Genomic DNA, 18,598 nt, shown 5'->3' with positions numbered 1-18,598 from the left:
CTTTCTCTGGATTCTCGTTATCTTATTTCTGAAGGCTTTCCATTTTCCAGCCATCCCTTTACCTGCGAACATCTGCCCCCAATCAGCTTTTGAAAGTTCTTGCCTAATTGGCCTTTCTCCAATTTAGAACTTCAACTTTTAGATTTGATCTATCCTTTTCCATCACTATTTTAAATCTAATGGAATTATGATCACTGGCCCCAAAGTGCTTTCTCACTGACACCTCAGTCACCTGCCCTGCCTTATTTCCCAAGAGTAGGTCAGATTTTGTACCTTCTCCTAGTAGGTACATCCGCATACTGAATCAGAAAATTGTCTTGTACACACTTAACAAATTCCTCTCCTTCTAAACCATTAACACTATGGCAGTCCCAGTCTATATTTGGAAAGTTAAAATCCCCTACCATAACCATCCTATTATTCTTACAGATAACTGAGATCTCCTTACAAATTTTGTTTCTCAATTTCCCTCTGACTATTAGGGGGTTCATAATACAATCCCAATAAGGTGATCATCCCTTTCTTATTTCTCAGTTCCACACAAATAACTTCCCTGGATGTATTTCCGGGAATATACTTCCTCAGCACAGATGTAATGCTATCCCTTATCAAAAACGCCACTCCCCCTCCTCTCTTGCCTCCCTTTCTATCCTTCCTGTAGCATTTATATCCAGGAACATTAAGCTGCCAATCCTGCCCATCCCTGAGCCATGTTTCTGTAATTGCTATGATATCCTAGTCCCATGTTATGTTTTTGTTTGAGAAGTTTCAATGAAAACAAAATGCAAATAGATTATCCAGAGAGGTTCTATCATAGTCTCAACGCATGGAAACGGACCCTTCAGTGCCATTATAATTTGGGGCAACCTCCTTTTGATGTCCACTACACCTCCAATTTTGGTGTCATCTGCAAACTTACTAACTATACCTCTTATGCTTGCATCCAAATCATTTATATAAATGACAAAAAGTAGTGGACTCAGCACCAATCCTTGTGGCACTCCACTGGTCACAGGCTTCTAGTCTGAAAAGCAACTTTCCACCACCACCCTCTGTCTTCTACCTTTTGAGCCAGTTCTGTATCCAAATGGCTAGTTCTCCCTGTATTTCATGAGATCTAACCTTGCTAATCAGTCTCCCATGGGGAACCTTGTTGAATGCTTTATTGAAGTCCATATAGATCATGTCCACTAATCCGCCCTCATCAATTCTCTTTGTTACTATTTCAAAAAAACTCAATCCAGTTTGAGAGACATTATTTTCCCCACACAAAGCCATGTTGACTATCCCTAATCAGTCTTTGCCTTTTCAAATACATGTAAATCCTGTCCCTCAGGATTCCCTCCAACAACTTGACCACCTCCGACGTCAGGCTCACCAGTCTATAGTTCCCTGGCTTGTTCGTACCACCTTTCTTAAATAATGGTACCATATTAGCCAACCTCCAGTCTTCTGTGGCTATCAATTATACAAATATCTCAGCAAGGGGCCCAGCAATCACTTCCCTAGCTTCCAACCTTGTTCTAGGGTACACCTGATCAGGTCCTGGGGATTTATCCACCTTAATGCATTTCAAGATATCCAGCATTTCCTCCTCTGTAATATGGACATTTTTCAAGATGTTACAATCTATTTCCCAACATTCTATATCTTTCATGTCCTTTTTCCACAGTAAGTACTGATGCAGAATACTCATTTGGTATCTTCCTTCCAGTATACTCCTACTGCCTTTATACTCTTGGAAGGATTCACTCAATCTATCCAGTCTATTCCTTACATATGCTTCCTTCTTTTTGTTAACCAAATCCTCCATTTCTCTAGTCATTCAGCATTCCCTACACCTATCAGCCTTTACTTTCCCCTAACAGGAATATACTTGTCTCTGGACTCTCATTATCTCATTCCTAAAGCCTTCCCGTTTTCCACCGTCTCTTTACCTGTGAACATCTGTCCCCAATCAGCTTTTTAAAGTTCTTTCCTAATTCTGTCAAAATTCACCTTCCTCCAATTTAGAACTTCAACTTTTAGATCTGGTCTATCCTTTTCCATCACTATTTTAAAACTAATAGAATTATGGTTGGCCCCAAAGTGTTCCCCCACTGACACCTCAGTCACCTGCCCTGTCTTATTTCCCAAGAGTAGATCAAATTTTGCACCTTCGCTAGTAGGTATATCCACATACTGTCTCAAATGTTTATTGTACACACTAAACAAATTCCTCTCCTTCTAAACCCTTAACACTATGGCAGTCCCATTCTATATTTGGAAAGTTAAAATCCCCTACCATAACCACCCTATTATTCTTAGAGATAACTGGGATCTCCTTACAAATTTGTTTCTCAATTTCCCACCGTCTATTAGGGTGTCCATAATACAATCCCAATAAGGTGATCATCTCTTTCTTATTTCTCAGTTCCACCCAATAACTTCCCTGGATGTATATCCTCCCTCAGTGCAGCTGCAATGCTATCCCTTATCAACAAAAGCGTCATTTCCCCCTGCTCTCATGCCTCCCTTTCTATCCTCCCTGTAGCATTTGTATCCTGGAACATTAAGCTGCCAGTCCTGTCCATCTGAGCCATATTTCTGTAATTGCTATGATATTCCAGTCCCAGGTTCGTAACCATGCCCTAAGTTCATCTGTCTTCCCTGTTGGACCTCTTGCATTGAAATAAATGCAGCTTAATTTATTAGTCCTACCTTGTTCTCTGTTTTGTCCCTGCCTGCCCTGATTGTTTGTTTGACTTCTTTTCTCACCTGTGCCAAGCTCAGATTTATCTTTTCTCATTATCTCCCTGGGACCCCCCTTCCCCACCTTAACAGTTGAAATCCTCCCGAGCAGCTCCAGCAAATCTCCCTGACAGCATATTAGTCACCTTCCAATTCAGGTGCAATCCATCCTCGCACAGGTCCATTTTACTCCAGAAGAGATTCCAGTGATCCAAAAACTTGAATCCTTCTCCCATATACCGGCTCTTCAGCCATTCCTATTCCTATCCTCATTAGCTCGCAGCACCAGAAGTAAACCAGATATTACTACCCTCTATCTCCTTTTTAAATTCCTGCCTAACACTCTGTAATCTCCCTTTAGAATCTCACCCTTTTCCCTTCCTATGTTAGTACCACTGATCAATGACCTGCTGGCCCTTCTCTCCTTTGAGAACATTCTGCACCCTCTCTGAGACATCCTTGATCCTGGCACCAGGGAGGCAACGCACCATTCTGATTTTTCGCTGCTGGCCGTAGAAAAGTCTGTGTCCCTGATTAGAGTCCCCTATTACAATCTATCGCTTGGAACCCAACATACCCCTCATTACTCTACAGCCAGTCTTGATACCACAAATTTGGCTGTTCATGCTACATTCCCCTGAAAGTCCATCAACCCCTCCATTATCCAAAATGGCAATAGCCACAGGAGACTCCTGCACTACCCACCTACATTCCTTGGAGTTAAGCCATCTACCTGACTGTTTACGGCTTTCCTCCCTTCCTATAACTGCTATCCGTCACACCCCCTAGCCGTTGTAAATTCCTCATTGCCTCTAACTGTTGCTCCAATTGATCCATTCAATCTGACAGGATAAGCAACCAATGACGTATATTGCAGGTATAATCCTCAGTAACTCTTAAACTCTCCTGAAACATCTATCTGACAAGAGCATAGCACTCTACTAAAAGCCATTTTGCTCCTTCCAATCTACAGACCCTGAAAATAACATCGTCTTATTGCTCTACAAAGCACTACTCCAGGCTAACTTAATACTTATGGCTTATATTTCTTTTAAAAATTGAGACAGAGATCCCAATAAAAACATAAGAAAGAACTCCCTCTACTCACTATTGTAGATTTACAACAAGGCTACACTTAAAACTATTTACTTATCTGTTTCTGTACTGTGACCTCTCCCAAACAGATTCCTCCAAGATCAGTTGTGAGTTTTGCTGTTTTCCTAGAGACACTCTGTTGTCCAGCAATACATGAGTTCAAACAGCAAAAGCAGTAACTGCACAGATTCACTGCTGTGTCAGGTAGCAGTGCTGGTTTCTTTCTCTTTCTCCCTTACAGAACATGTGCTTGCTACCTTTATCTATCTTTCTTCCTTTTAAAAGTGCTGTTGTTTTGACTGAAAAAAAAAGTTCCAAAACAATTGCAACAGCATATAAAACAGCAATTGCTGCTCCTGGATTTCAAGGAAATCACCTCTAACACCTAAAATACCTCAAAGGAGCAGGCTTTTACAGCCAGAAATTTTTCCTGCCCTCCATCTTAGATTACCCAGATTTACCAGGATGTTGCCTGGAATGGAGAATAGGTCGTACAAGGATAGGTTGAGAGTGCAAGGCCTTTTCTCGTTGGAATGGCGAAGGATGAGGGGTGACTTGATAGAGGTTTATAAGATGATCAGAGGAATAGATAGAGTCGACAGTCAGAAACTTTTTCCCCGGGTACAACAGAGTGTTACAAGGGGATATAAATTTAAGGTGAAGGGTGGAAGGTATAGGGGAGATATCAGGGGTGGGTTCTTTACCCAGAGAGTGGTGGGGGCATGGAATGCGCTGCCTGTGGGAGTGGTAGAGTCAGAATCTTTGGTGACCTTTAAGCGGCAATTGGATAGGTACATGGATGGGTGCTTAAGCTAGGAGAGATGTTCGGCACAACATCGTGGGCCGAAGGGCTGTTCTGTGCTGTATTGTTCTATGTTCTATCTTTAAGAGAAAACAGCTTTTCGAATACTATAAAAGATATCTCATGGGCAATAGGCAGAAGCCTTAAAATTTCGAAGGAATATGCAAATTATTAAGAACAGTAGCATTAAGCAGGTTGTACACACACAATGCTTCTGTATAAGGGGCACTTAGTTTAGTGGAGAAAGTGAGGTCTGCAGATGCTGGAGATCAAAGCTGTGCTGTATTGTTCTATGTTCTATCTTTAAGAGAAAACAGCTTTTCGAATACTATAAAAGATATCTCATGGGCAATAGGCAGAAGCATTAAAATTTCGAAGGAATATGCAAATTATTAAGAACAGTAGCATTAAGCAGGTTGTACACACAATGCTTCTGTATAAGGGGCACTTAGTTTAGTTACAAATTAAGTATCTGGAGGAGGATAGGACAAGAGCTGGTGGTATTGCGACTGTGTCATTAGCCTTGTATCCTAGAGATCTAGGATAAAGCTTTGGGGACATTTGTTCAAATCCCAGCAAGGGGAATTTAATGAATTAACAGGATCTGGAACAAAATGTTAGTTTTAGTAATGGTAACTATGAAACTAATACCAATCTTCAAAGCCATTTGGCTCACTTTGAGAAGGAACACTGCTATCTTTGGCCTACCTGAGATCCCACAACCATAGTAACATGGTTGACTGTCCACTGCCTCTGAAATAGCTTAGGAGAATCATGCCATTCAAAAAATAATCAGGAATGAGTGGCAAGTGCTGGCCTTCAGAAATATGCCATCCTGAGTGAATAAATTAAAAAGCACAAAAAATGAATGGATATTGTCAATATTTAACTGTTGGGTTAAATGACCACTTCTATTGTACTGATACTTTGTAGTGAGGAAGTAGATGCAAAGGCTGATTGATTAGATGATGGTGCAGGGGATTCTTTGCATTGTTCGAGGGAGGGAGTGATGAGGATATCTTTGATGGTAAAATTGGCAACATTTGGAATGTTTACAGATTGAAATTTGTGTTGCATTAGCTCCGACAAAAATGGAGATTCTCTGCATTTTTTCAAATGCAACCCAGTTCCCTGCTATGAGAATTCTTAAAGTTGTTGTTTTCATTCATACTGTGTCCAGTGTTACAGGCAATAAATTAATGGCCATTGGTTTGTCAGTTTACAGATTATTTTGAAACCCTGAATCGCAGAAGTGTTAGCATCTCTAAGTGAACATAATACCCATGTTTCGAGACTAAATTGCATGTTACTGGGATTTAAAGTTTAAAAAAACTTCATTTTCCTTCATCTGGAAGAAGAAACTTTACCCTTTCTCAAAATACTTTTTCGTTACAGCTTATTCACAGCATGGTCATTGATTTATCAGTCGTGTTTCCACATTCCTTGGGGTTACCTCACAAACGGGCCCTCAGGAATTTAATGGCAGAATACCTCAGCCATACTATCCCAGATAATGGTAAGTAATTGTAAAACATAAATGGAAGCTAGAGTAAATCATTTAAACTTGTTCATCTCCTTATCTTGACCTTCCCTTACAATATTTTTGGCAAGACCACACTTGTATAAGTTGGTCAAAAGTCTGATTTATAGCAAAATGTCTTTACCTTTTGCCTCAATCCCTTTGTAATAAAGATTAAACTGCCAATTGCTTTCATAATTGCTTGTCTTGCTTGGTTGAGTTTTGATTTGTGAAAGGCCAGCCAGGTGTCTCAGAATGCTACATATCCTAGTCTCTCTCTGGTTGTTTTAAAAAAAAACTTGCTAATTTACCTGCTGAAAGTGAATAACTTATCTGCATTCTTGCTCACTTCTTTGCCCTCTGTAGCCCATTTCAATTCATGGTTTACTTTCTCAAATTAGATTAGATTAGATTACTTAGTGTGGAAACAGGCTCTTCAGCCCAACAAGTCCACACCACCCCGCCGAAGCGCAACCCACCCATACCACTACATTTACCCCATACCTAACACTACGGGCAATTTTGCATGGCCAATTCACCTGACCTGCACATCTTTGGACTGTGGGAGGAAACCGGAGCACCCGGAGGAAACCCACGCAGACACGGGGAGAACGTGCAAACTCCACACAGTCAGTCGCCTGAGGCGGGTATTGAACCCGGATCTCTGGTGCTGTGAGGCAGCAGTGCTAGCCACCGTGCCGCCCACTAACTTGCGTTATGAGAAAACCTGGATATGTTACACTATTCTTTTTACTGAAGTCTTTGTAGATTGACTAAAGATTTTGCTGAAGCACCCCACCAGTTACTCCTACAGTGTTCTTCCCATTAATTAGTCCTGTAATGACCCAGTCCTCTACTCAGTTCGAAGGGTAACTGGTGTTGGCCAATAAATGCTGACTTTTCCAGCAACACCTGCATCACATCAAAAACTTTTTTAAAATGCAGAAATCGGAATAACTGGCTGAGGATTTTTTAGATTAGTTTCCCTACAGTGTGGAAACAGGCCCTTCAGCCCAACAAGTCCACACTGACCCTCTGAAGAGTAACCCACCCATTCCCCTACATTTTACCCCTGACCAATGCACCTAACCTACACCATCGCTGAACACTATGGGCAATTTTGGCCAATTCACCTCACCCATGCTGCTTTGGATTGTGGGAGAAAACCGGAACACCCAGAGGAAACCCACACAGACACTGGGGGAGTGTGTGCAAACTCCACACAGTTGCCCGAGGCTGGAATCAAACCTGGGTCTCTGGCACTGAGGCAGCAGTGCTAGCCACTGTGCAGCCCTTATGTTTTATTACTCCCTCAATTGTACCTCCCCATATATTCTATTCAAAATTGTGCATGAATGTAGCAAAAAGCAGGGGTTCCAAAATCATGAGGGGCATGGATAGGGTAAATAGATAAGGTCTTTTCCTGGGGTGGGGGAGTTCAGAACGAGAGGGCATAGGTTTAGGGTGAGAGGGGAAAAACATAAAAGGGACCTAAGGTGCAACTTTTTCACGCAGGGAAAACAGCCCTAGCCTGTTCAACCTCCGCCTGCATCCCAAATCCTCCGAACCTGGCAACATCCTTGTAAATCTTTTCTGAAGCCTTTCAAGTTTCACAACATCCTTCCGATAGGAATGAGTCCAGAATTGCATGCAATATTCCAAAAGTGGCCTAATCAATGTCCTGTAGAGCTGCAACTTGCCCATCTTCTTTTCCCAAAACTGAATCCAGAATAGCACAGCCTGTCATTGGGCTTGTTGTGTATTGTTTTAAAAATAAAATTCCTGAACACAGTGCATAGGTTTTTTTCTTTCACTCTCTAATGTTTTGAAACCCAGTTGATATTGGGATAGTTGAAATCTCCTGCTATTATTGCGTCTTATTCCTACAGGTAGAAATTTGTCTACAGACATGTCCTTCTATCTCCCTCTCACTATTTGGATGTCTGTGGCATACTTCTAGTAATGTGACTGCCTCTTTCTTTCTTTTATTCCTAAATGCAACCTGTAAAGCCTCATTTGTTAACCTATTTAGTATATCATCCCTTCTTGCAAGTGTAATTTATCTTTAATCAATACCACTGCCACCTCTCCATTTTTGCCACCCACTCTATCCTTATCCTAAACTGCCAATTTTGCCTCTCCTTTAGCCAGGTTTGTGTTGTAGTGATTACATTGTGCTGTTATGTCTTATCTGTGTTCTTAGTTCATCTGCTTTGTTTGCAATATTTGCAAGATTCCTTGCATTTGAAGTATAAAACAGCTCAACCCTAACAATTTCCTTTGGATGCTTTTTAATATTCATTTCTATCGTCTTTCTGAATCACTGACTATATCATCTAGCTAATGTTCTATCTACTGATGCCTGATCTGAATCTGATCCATCTAATCCTACACTCTAGTATGGCTGGGGGATGGAAGCCAATTTAAATCCACACCAATGGAACTAGCAAAAGTCCCCACCTGGGTATTTGTCCCAGTTCTGCCCAGATGCAACTTGCAGGCTTGTACATATCTCATCTCATCGTCCCAAAAACTGGTCCCAATGTCTCTAGAATTGAAACCCCTCCATTGTACACTTTCTCCAGCCACACACTTAGCTGATCTATCTTCTCTTCCTACTTTCACTAGCATGTGGCATTGGGAATAGTCGTGAAGTTGTTCCATTTGAGATCCTGCATTTTAACTTATCTCATAACTTCCTATTCTGCATTTGGGCCCTCGCCCCTTTGTTTATCTATGTTGTTAGCACCTATGTGTACCATGACCATTGCTTGCTCCAGAATGTCCTGAACATGGCACCAGGAAGGCAACATACCATCCTGGATTCACATCTGTGGCCATAAACACCTCAGCACCCCCTACTATTTATCCCTTATCACCGTAGCCCTGCTGCTTGTTTTCCTCCCCTTTTGTGTAGCACGGCCAACAGTGGTAACATGAACCTGGCTGATGCATTCCGCTGAGGCCGTTCTCTATCTCCCTGCACTGCGCCATCTGATCCAAAGTGTAATATTCTTGTCTGAGGGGGAAATGACCACAGGGAAATTCAATAAGTCCAGAACCATTTACTTTGTCTGATGGTCACCCATGAATGACTTGTGTAGCAGAGTTTATCAAACTATTTTCTAAAATGCTCTTAAATAAAATTTCTTTCACACAGGCAAGTGGTTAACTTTCCTGAATTAATTGCATTCAGCAGGTCATGAACACAAGAATTAGGAGCCAGAACGGGCCATTTGAGACTTAAGCCTACTCCATCATTTGGGAAGATCTCCTCTTCTGATTGTGGTCTCAAATTCACTGCCCTTTCTGTGTCTCCATAATCTTCACCTTCCTTGATCAAAAATGTAACAACCTTGACAATATCCAGTCTTGGCCCAAATCTCTACTCTTCTCTGGGGAAGGAAACTCCCTAGTTTAACATCCTCTTGAGAAAGTTAAAAATCACACAACACCAGGTTATAGTCCAACAGGTTTATTTGGAGGTATTAGTTTTTGAAGTGCTGCTCCTTCATCAAGTAGCTACCTATAACCTGGTGTTGTGATTTTTAAAACTTTGTCCACATTAGTCCAACACCTGCACACCTCATCTTGTTGAGATGAATTCTGTTCTGCCCTAAATAGAACATACTTCTCTAATTTTTGAACTGTCCTTATCTCTGGAGTCTCTACAGGAAAGGATCCTCTAGGCAATCACCATGTTAAGTCATTTTTCATGTTTAAGCTTACCTATATATTTCAATGGGTAGAACTTCACGCTTATCTGCCAAATGTTCAATTACTTAATCTAGCTGAATCCCTTTTGTTGACTTAAGTCCTCCTGATAATTAACTTTCTGACCCATCTTAAAGCAGTTAGTAAATTTAGCATTATATTTTTTTGTTCCCTGTGGTATTGGTACAATTTAAACATCTGAATGGATTGGACAAAGAAATCCCTTCAAGAAGGGCAGTGGTAGCAGAATAAAAATTTGCTAGTGTTAAAGAAAGGAGTGAATCTCATTAGTGTTTCCTCCAACTAAAGTGCCTGCCTATTGGCTCAGGGTTGAACATGGCTCTCTTAATTCTGTCGTCAAAACTCCTTCAAATAATGAACCTTTGGCTGGAATGGAGTGTCCTCCATTACATGGAAAATCTGGAATGGCTTTCCAGGTTAAAGGTTTTTTGAGGAAATCATGAAGGGTTTTGTGGAATGTACATTGTTGCTATTGGCCAGAGGTTGGCAGCCAGACTAGTAGATTTATTGTGATTGACAATGGAGCCATGGGAACAAATAATCCTAAACAAAAGCTGGCATCTTGGGCTTTTAGCATGTCCTCTACCATTTGAATAAGATCATAACTGATGTACTATTCTTATATGCATTGATTCCTTTCTTGTTATCTGTAATGAATATACTTAGTATCCACAGAGACTTTCAAAATTTCAACCTTCATGTGGGAGAAATGGGCTACTTAAGGCGATGATTGAAACAAACTTTGCAATAACTTTCTAATGAAAAAAATAGATGATACTTTAAAGTAAAATTTGCAGGGTTATGGGAAAATGTTGGGAAGTGAAACAAATCCAATAGCTCTTTCAAAGTGCCAGCACACGCATGATGGATAGAGTGGTCCACTCCTATGCAGTACTACTTGCATTAACAGGAGATAGCTACAGTTGGTATTGTCACTTTAAAAAAAAATAATTGATGGGGGAATTTGGAGAATAAACTTGGTTTCCTTTCCTTCCTTCTACCAGTGAAGGGCTCTGATAAAGCATCTGCATGCATGGAACTCATGATGTGGAGAGTGAAGGAGGATGCGAAGAGCAGGAAGTGGTGAGACTTGATTGGAAAAACCATAAGAAGAATACTTCAGCCTTCCAAATTGTGATGTCAAAGTGGATGATGTACTAAGCCCATTCATTGCCTCATGAAGAAGATACTATGTATTCAATGTCACGTTTATTTGTGGTGCGAGATGGTGATAGGGGAGTAGTCCAGAATACAATATAAGCTGGGCTCCTGGAAATTTGTTGGTATTTAAAACTTTGTACTAAAAGGAGGCCAATAAATCTCTCATTATGTTTGAGATGTACTTGATTTCCAAGGATGAGTTTGAATTACTTGTGCACTGACCAATAATCAGTGTGTACTGTATGCTAACAATCCCAGCAATATAATTGCTGTAATAGTGAAGCCATTATTGAATGTTTATTTAAATGTGAGTGTTTGGACATTGTTCATGTATTTTCTGAAGATGTTTTAGTAAATATAGCTGCTTTGTGATTTCCATTTCTCTATAGGTCATGAGGGTCTGTGCTGAGGTATTTTGAGTAACTCTTCAAGCTAATAAACTTCTGTTGGTAGATACCAAAGTACCGTTTCCCTAAAAAGAGACCATAGGTCTCTTTCTTTGTCAAACTCTAGCATTCTCTGGAAAATGTCTGAATATGTTCATGATACCAAGTCTAGCAAGACTGAAGAAAAATAAAAAATGAAAAATACTTTGATTGTAATAACCATCCCATGGCATACAGATACATTCATCTAGAATATCAGTTTGTCTACCTTTCCTACTCCTTGTCCTATGCACTTATATAAACCTGAAAGTATGGTTGTCTCTGGACACTTTTTTTGCAGATTTGTCAGATTGTTGATACCAACTTATTCATTATTGATCTTCCTCCTTTTTAAATAACACTTGACTGGAAAGGATGGAATCTGCTTGTAAAATGCACTGTAATAATTGTTGTCTGTAGTTTAAAACAAATTTTCTTTCTGTAAAGAACAGCAATCTATTAATTAAAATTTACTGGCTAGATTACTGAAAGTTGAAGTGTCCTGTAATATATCATGGATTCAAGTCTTCACTTTAATGCAAGCATTTAATATCTTGGCAGAGAGATGATCCATTAAAATTTATTACAGCAGTTTTGTATTTATTTTCTAAAATATTTACCAGAAGCATTTTGCCTGGTTTTGTAGCTATTCAAACAATTAAAAAGCAAAGCAGCTGTTCCCATGCACCTCTTTCCCCCCCCCCCCCCCCCCATCCTCCACTGAACTACTTTTGAAGCAGAAGGATCAGACTACAGCAGTTTGAATGGTTACTGCTCTTCACACTTATTATATACAATGTGATGAGAACTTAATCCTTTTAATTCCAAGGGACCAGATTTCGTGACTGGGTACAAACCTGGTGCTGTTTGACTTTTAACAAAGTTCTGTCAGCTGATTCCTGCAAGTTGATATATGCATACAGTTGCCCACAGCCTTGCATGTTCTTGTAATGAAACACAATAAGGGCAGAAGTAAGCAGTTTAGATCTTCAGACCTTCTCTGCCATTCATTGATCATAGCTGATCCTGCTCTTTCTCTAATTTTTTGATCTCTTTGGTTGCACATGCTATATCCAATTCCTTATCTTTAGATTATGACTCCTAGTTCTGGTCTCCACACTAACCAGAACATCCTTCCTGCATTTGTCCTGTCTAGTCCTTTTAGAATAACACTGTTGTCAAAAAGCTGGACCAATACTTCACTTAACTCTACTAGATGAGATTTTAAATTCTTAATATGCTGCAAACAAGACATTAGAGCTACGGGGGGTAGAATGAGTAATAAATATTTGTGTGATATCCACATCCCATGACTGAACAAAAAGATAACATGGGAGATACGATTTCCTTTTGAATATACTAAACAAGCTGTTAGTGTAATGACCTCAGAAGCCGTGCCTCATATTTGCTATTTTGGGAAGTTACAAAGTAGAATGACTCAGTGGGCAGCACACTCATTTGAGTAAGAAGATTGTGAATCCTGGACCCTATTCGACCACTGAGAAATAATTTAGGCTGATGACCTAGTACTGAATGAGAGCTGCATAGAAGAAGGCAAATTGTTTGGATGAGATGTTTTACAGAGGGTCCAATTTGCCTTCTCAACTGTACAGAAAATTGCCTAGTATGCTAATTGAAGAAGTGTGGGGATGATGGCAGGATTTCTCTCTCGTCAATATGTATCTTTCATCCAACATCATCAAAAACAGTATCTGGTTATTCTAACGTTTGCACATGGGCTGCTATGTTTCCAACATGATAATATTGTCAAAATGTGCAGCATTAGCTGTGAAGAGCTTTGGGGCATCCTGAAAGGTGATGTATAAATGTAAGCCTTTATTTTAAATGTTTTCTTCAATTTCTAGCTGTAGTTTCCTGAGAGATTACAACATCATACACCATACTTCAGGCAATCCAAACATTGTCACAGTGAAGACTATCCAAGAGTTCCTTGCAATACTTTTATAGGATTCAAAAGAATACTAATTTATTATGACAATTATGATAACAGGGCTTTCTGTTTTGTCTTGTGTTGGGATTCAAATGAGTTATCATCTCCACACTGGTGCTGAAGACCAAAATGTTTTCCTTAAAATTATTTCTTTACAGTGTAATGATATACACATCATCTTAGACTCTGTTGCATTCTGCCTACAGCACCTGCCTAGTACCTCTTTGTCTCCAACATGCATCACCTATATGACAATGCTGTGGCTTTCAAGAGGTTATTTTGTCCTGGTTTATTTGAAGAGAGGTTGAAGGCAGAAGCACTGAGCTGTCTCTAAGGAAGTAAACAGCATGTGAGACCTTGGTTTTTTAAAAATTTGGAACAATGAAGCAGTCTGGGTTTGGCCAAGTTCTCATAGGCCAGGCTTTCTAGGTTTTTTTTAGGTTTTAGTGTTAGCTTTAAGCAGAAGCTTTTGGGGTCTCAGAAGAGTTGAAAGCTTTTGTGAATGTTTCCTGGCTGCTACTCCTTCTGATTTACTCTTAATGTTTTGGTTTTCCTCCCTGATTTTGGGAACTGCATGTGAGCATCTGTGTCTGAATTTAGCCAAAGGGTGTTTATGGGTTGTTTATACATTGGAACAGTTAATTAGTAATAGTTACATCATCTATTATTCTGTTAAGATTTCCAATTGAGTTAAGTTATCCTAAATTCATCTTTGGTTGTATTTTAACTATGGTGTTGAAATAAATTGTGTTTTGCTTAACATCAGGTAGTTTGATAAGTTGCATTGCTTTGGAATGGCCACTTTGCATTTGCCTTTAAAATAAGAAAAACTTACCTTCTTTGAATACTTTGAGGGAGTCTGGTCTGATCCATATCTCCACCTCCAGCTAGTTCTCTCTTAAAATGTCAGGCACTGTCTGAAGCACTTCATGATGCCTATCAGGTGAAACATGTGAGGTGTTTGGCTGGTTAATGAGGTCCTTCTGAGTAACTCTATAAGCTAACTGTAGTGGTGAAAGGAGCAATAGGCCTACCCACCAACTTTTAAGTTTCAGCAGGTTAATCTCAGTCCCAGTATTTCAGGTAATTAACATGTTGATATTAACTTTTCGGAGCAATAATTTCTGAATGAATATTAATGAAATGGTTTCACCAGTTCTTTCTTGTGGAGGATAGAAATCATGCTGATGTTCCCATGACTCATTGATTATTGTAAGTTTGGTACCTGTGCAGCGAAAGTAAAAACATTTCAGTGATTCTATAATCTTTAATTTCAATCATTTGGTAGTGCAGATTTTGAGCATTGCTTTAAAAAAAGGACGTGGTTAAATTTTCTCCATAATGGCATTGTGGGTCAACCACAACAATGTGGACTGCAGTGGTTCAAGAAGGCAGCTCACCCACCGTCTTCTCATGGGCAACTAGGGATGGGCAATAAATACTGGCCAGCCAGTGGTGCCCACATCCCATGTATGAATAAAACTTTTTGTTTTAGATGCATCAGGGCAAGATGCAAAAATATCAAAATTGAAAGGAGCAATATTTTATTGCAAGTCAAACAGGGTTCAGATTAATGTCTGTAAGCACACTCTGGCTCAGGCATTGCCGTAAAGAACATATTTTTTTTCTAGCAGCTCTGTCCGGCTTCAATGCCAGCTTCAATGGCATGTTTTTTATATCAGCAATACTCAATTATAGAATTTATTCATGCGCAATAGTTTATTTTCTAGGATGTGTAGAGGTGATTGAGGTAAGATTAAGTTAAATCAAATTTTCAAGCCATAGTTCAGTTTGGCTTCTAATGCAGATGGTAACTGGTCATTCCAAGCCTTAAACATGTTGGGGATTTAGCTGTTGGAGCAAAACAGATGGATTAAAAGGCAAAAATTTGTTAGAAGGAAGGGATTAGCCAAGGATCAGCAAGCTATTTTGTTCTTAAAGGAGATTAGATTGACAGGTGATTAAATGCCCTACATTAGTCCTTTATGTGTCTTATTATTCTGAATCATTGGTGAATTATTTCAGAATAGATTGATGGGGCATATATCTTTTCTGACAACAATGTTTTGAAGTAAATCTGCATAATGCATTTCAAAGTGTTTCAAGTGGACTGCATGCACTCTGAAAGGTAATGCTGTCGTGGAATATAAACTTGTGGATTTATGGAAATTGACTACTTTTAAAATAAAATGGAATTCAGAGATAAGGTGAATTTTTTTCCTTTTTTTTCTCAACATAATTTGAAGGCTCAAGAAGCAAGCCTCTAGGTCTTAACAAGATATTAAAGTACCAAGTTAACTTAAGGGATATTTCATTAAAAAGGAATTAAAGTGCAATAAAGTGGATTGATGAATGCCATTATCCAAATACGTGCAGAAACAAATTTATAGTGGACGTGCAGATATTTCAGATTCAGAGCGGAATTCCACAAGAATGGGTGTATAGAAGCAATCTCCCAATTTAAGCAAATAGGAATGTGTTAAACTTGGAGAGCACTGTCTGTCAACACACAATCATCCGAGACCATTTGAGAAGACAGTGAAAAAAAGATACTATAGTCACATGACAGGAACCAGATTGCTGATGGGGGACATTTAATATAATACATTTCTTGGAGCAAAAAAAAGGAGAAACTGACACAGACCAGCTACAGTGCAGAATCCTGCCTAAACTCCATCAGGAGCCAGGGGATTCAGGTTAGCATTTAGCTATTGTAAGGGCCAGGTTTGTGATTTGGTTTGCCTTGGCGTATTTACATATATATTTTGGGTATTGGAAAATAAACATTAATCCTTTCTTAAAACCTATCTGAAAAATTGTCATTTGTTCATTCTTAGCAATTACATCACTTGTTAATATGGGTGTATGAATAGGAAGGGTTTGGAGGGATATGGGCCGGGTGCTGGCAGGTGGGACTAGATTTGATTGGGATATCTGGTCGGCATGGACGGGTTGGACCGAAGGGTCTGTTTCCATGCTGTACATCTCTATGACTCTAAAACATTTTCTTTTAAAATAAAATAAATAGAAACACCTGTCCTTTGTCATTCCCTAACAAATGTATGATGAGTGTTTTTGAAAATTCTGTTTGAAATTAATTAATAAATATAGTTGGCACATAATCTGGAGGCTAATGGAATGTTATTCTTTACATTTTGGTCTCCCTATTTAAGGATGGATGTAAATGCATTAAAGGTCACTCAGAGCAAGTTTATTTGATTGCTAATTGGAATGAATGAGGATAGGTTACAGGGATAGGTTAGTCAGGCTGAGCTTCTTGCAAATGATTTTGAAAGAGTGATTGGTGACATAATTCAACTGTGTAAGATCTTAAAATGTCTTGAACAATTCACAACTGATCTTGGAGGAACCTGTTTGAGAGAGGTTACAGCACAGAAACAGATAAGTGAATATTTTTTCAGTGAGGTCTTACAGTAAGTCTGCAGTAGTGAATAGAGTGGGTTCTTTCTTGATTATATGTTTTAATGAGATCTATCTCTTAATTAAACTTAAAAATATAAGTCATAACTATTTAGTTAGCCAGGAGGATTTAAACTATTAACGTGGGGGGAAGGGGTGGTAACCAGGGAGATAGTAAGAAAATAGATCAATCTGAGACTGGTACAGTTGACAAAAGAAACAACTCAAACCATCAGGGCAGGCAGGGACAAAGCAGAGAACAAGGTAGGACTGATAAATTAAACTGATGAACTCAGGGCATGGTTAGGAACCTGGGACTGGGATAACATAGCAATTACAGAAACATGGCTCAGGGATGGACAGGACTGGCAACTTAATGTTCCAAGATACAAGTGATATAAGAAGGATAGAAAGGGAAGGGGAGAGTGGGGAGTGACTTTTTTTAATAAGGGATAACATTACAGCTGTATTGAGGGAGGATATTCCCGGAAATACATCCAGGGAAGTTTTATTTGGGTTGAACTGAGAAATAAGAAAGGGAATGATCACCTTATTGAGATTGTATTATAAACCCCCTATAATATAGAGGGATATTGAGAAACAAATTTTTAAGGAGATCTCAGTTAACTGTAAGAATGATAAGGTGGTTATGGTAGGGGATTTTAACTTTCCAAACATAGACTGGGAGTGCCATAGTGTTAAGGGTTTAGCTGAAGAAGAATTTAAGTGTGTACAAGAAAAATTTCTTATTCAATATGTGGATGTACTTACAAGAGAAGGTGCAAAACTGGACCTACTTTTGGGAAATAAGGCAGGGCAGGTAACTGAGGTGTCAGTGGGAGAGCACTTTATGGGGCTCAGTGACCATAATCAGTTTTAAAATCGTGATGGAAAAGGATAGACCAGATCTAACAGTTGAAGTTCTAAATTGGAGAAAGGCCAATTTTGATGTTATTAGGCAAGACCTTTCAAAAGCTGATTGAGGGCAGATGTTTGCAGGTAAAGGGATGGCTGGAAAATGGGAAGCCTTCAGAAATGAGATAACGAGTGTCTAGAGAAAGTATATTCCTGTTAGGGTGAAAGGAAAGTCTGGTAGGTACAGGGAATGCTGGATGACTAAAGAAATAGAGGAATTGGTTAAGAAAAAGAAGGAAGCATATGTCAGATATAGACAGGATAGATCGAATTAACCCTTAGAAAAATATAAAGGCAATAGGAGAATACTTAAGAGGGAAATCAGGTGGGCAAAAAGGGGCCATGAGATAGCTTTGGCAAATAGAATTAAGGAGAATCCAAAGGATTTTTACAAATAGATTAAGGACAAAAAGGTAAGTAGGGAAAGACTAGGGCCCCTCAATAATCAGTAACGGGCCTTTGTGTGGAGCCGCAGGAAATGAGAGACATATTAAACGTGTCTTTACTGTCAAAAAGGACATGGAAGATCAGGTGTACCCTAGAACTCTGTGGGAAGCTAGGGAAGTGATTGCTGGGCCCCTTGCTGAGATATTTGTATCATCGATAGTCACAGGTGAGGTGCAGGAAAAATGGAGGTTGGCTAACGTGGTGCCACTGTTTAAGAAAGGTGGTAAGGAAAAGCCAGGCACCTATAAACCAGTGAGCCTGATGGTGGTGGGCAAGTTGTTGGAGGGCATCCTAAGGGACAGGATTTACATGGATTTAGAAAGGCAAGGACTGATTGGGGATAGTCAACATGTCTTTGCTCATGGGAAATCAAGTCTCACAAACTTGATCTGAGTTTT

At 39.5% G+C, this 18,598-nt stretch overlaps 1 protein-coding gene across 4 annotated transcripts in view; it reads left to right on the top strand.

Annotated features, from left to right (window-relative positions):
- LOC122563501 (RNA exonuclease 1 homolog) overlaps positions 1 to 12,118 on the top strand; it is an 82,208-nt gene extending 70,090 nt beyond the window's left edge. The window contains exons 16-17 of one of the 4 annotated variants that reach the window (XM_043717329.1): positions 6,023 to 6,143; positions 10,886 to 12,118. In XM_043717329.1, coding sequence (XP_043573264.1) covers positions 6,023 to 6,143; positions 10,886 to 10,968 — 204 coding nt within the window. In that variant the 3' untranslated portion in view covers positions 10,969 to 12,118. The remainder of the gene's footprint in view (positions 1 to 6,022; positions 6,144 to 10,885) is intronic. The other 3 variants (XM_043717318.1, XM_043717300.1, XM_043717309.1) reach the window with 3 other exon arrangements.
- Positions 12,119 to 18,598: the final 6,480 nt, after the last annotated feature.

The sequence above is a fragment of the Chiloscyllium plagiosum genome, chromosome 2 (genome assembly GCF_004010195.1).
Source record: "Chiloscyllium plagiosum isolate BGI_BamShark_2017 chromosome 2, ASM401019v2, whole genome shotgun sequence".
Classification (NCBI taxonomy): Eukaryota; Metazoa; Chordata; class Chondrichthyes; order Orectolobiformes; family Hemiscylliidae; genus Chiloscyllium; species Chiloscyllium plagiosum.
Note: the sequence above shows the minus strand (reverse complement) of the source record. Positions and strands in the feature narration are given on the sequence as shown.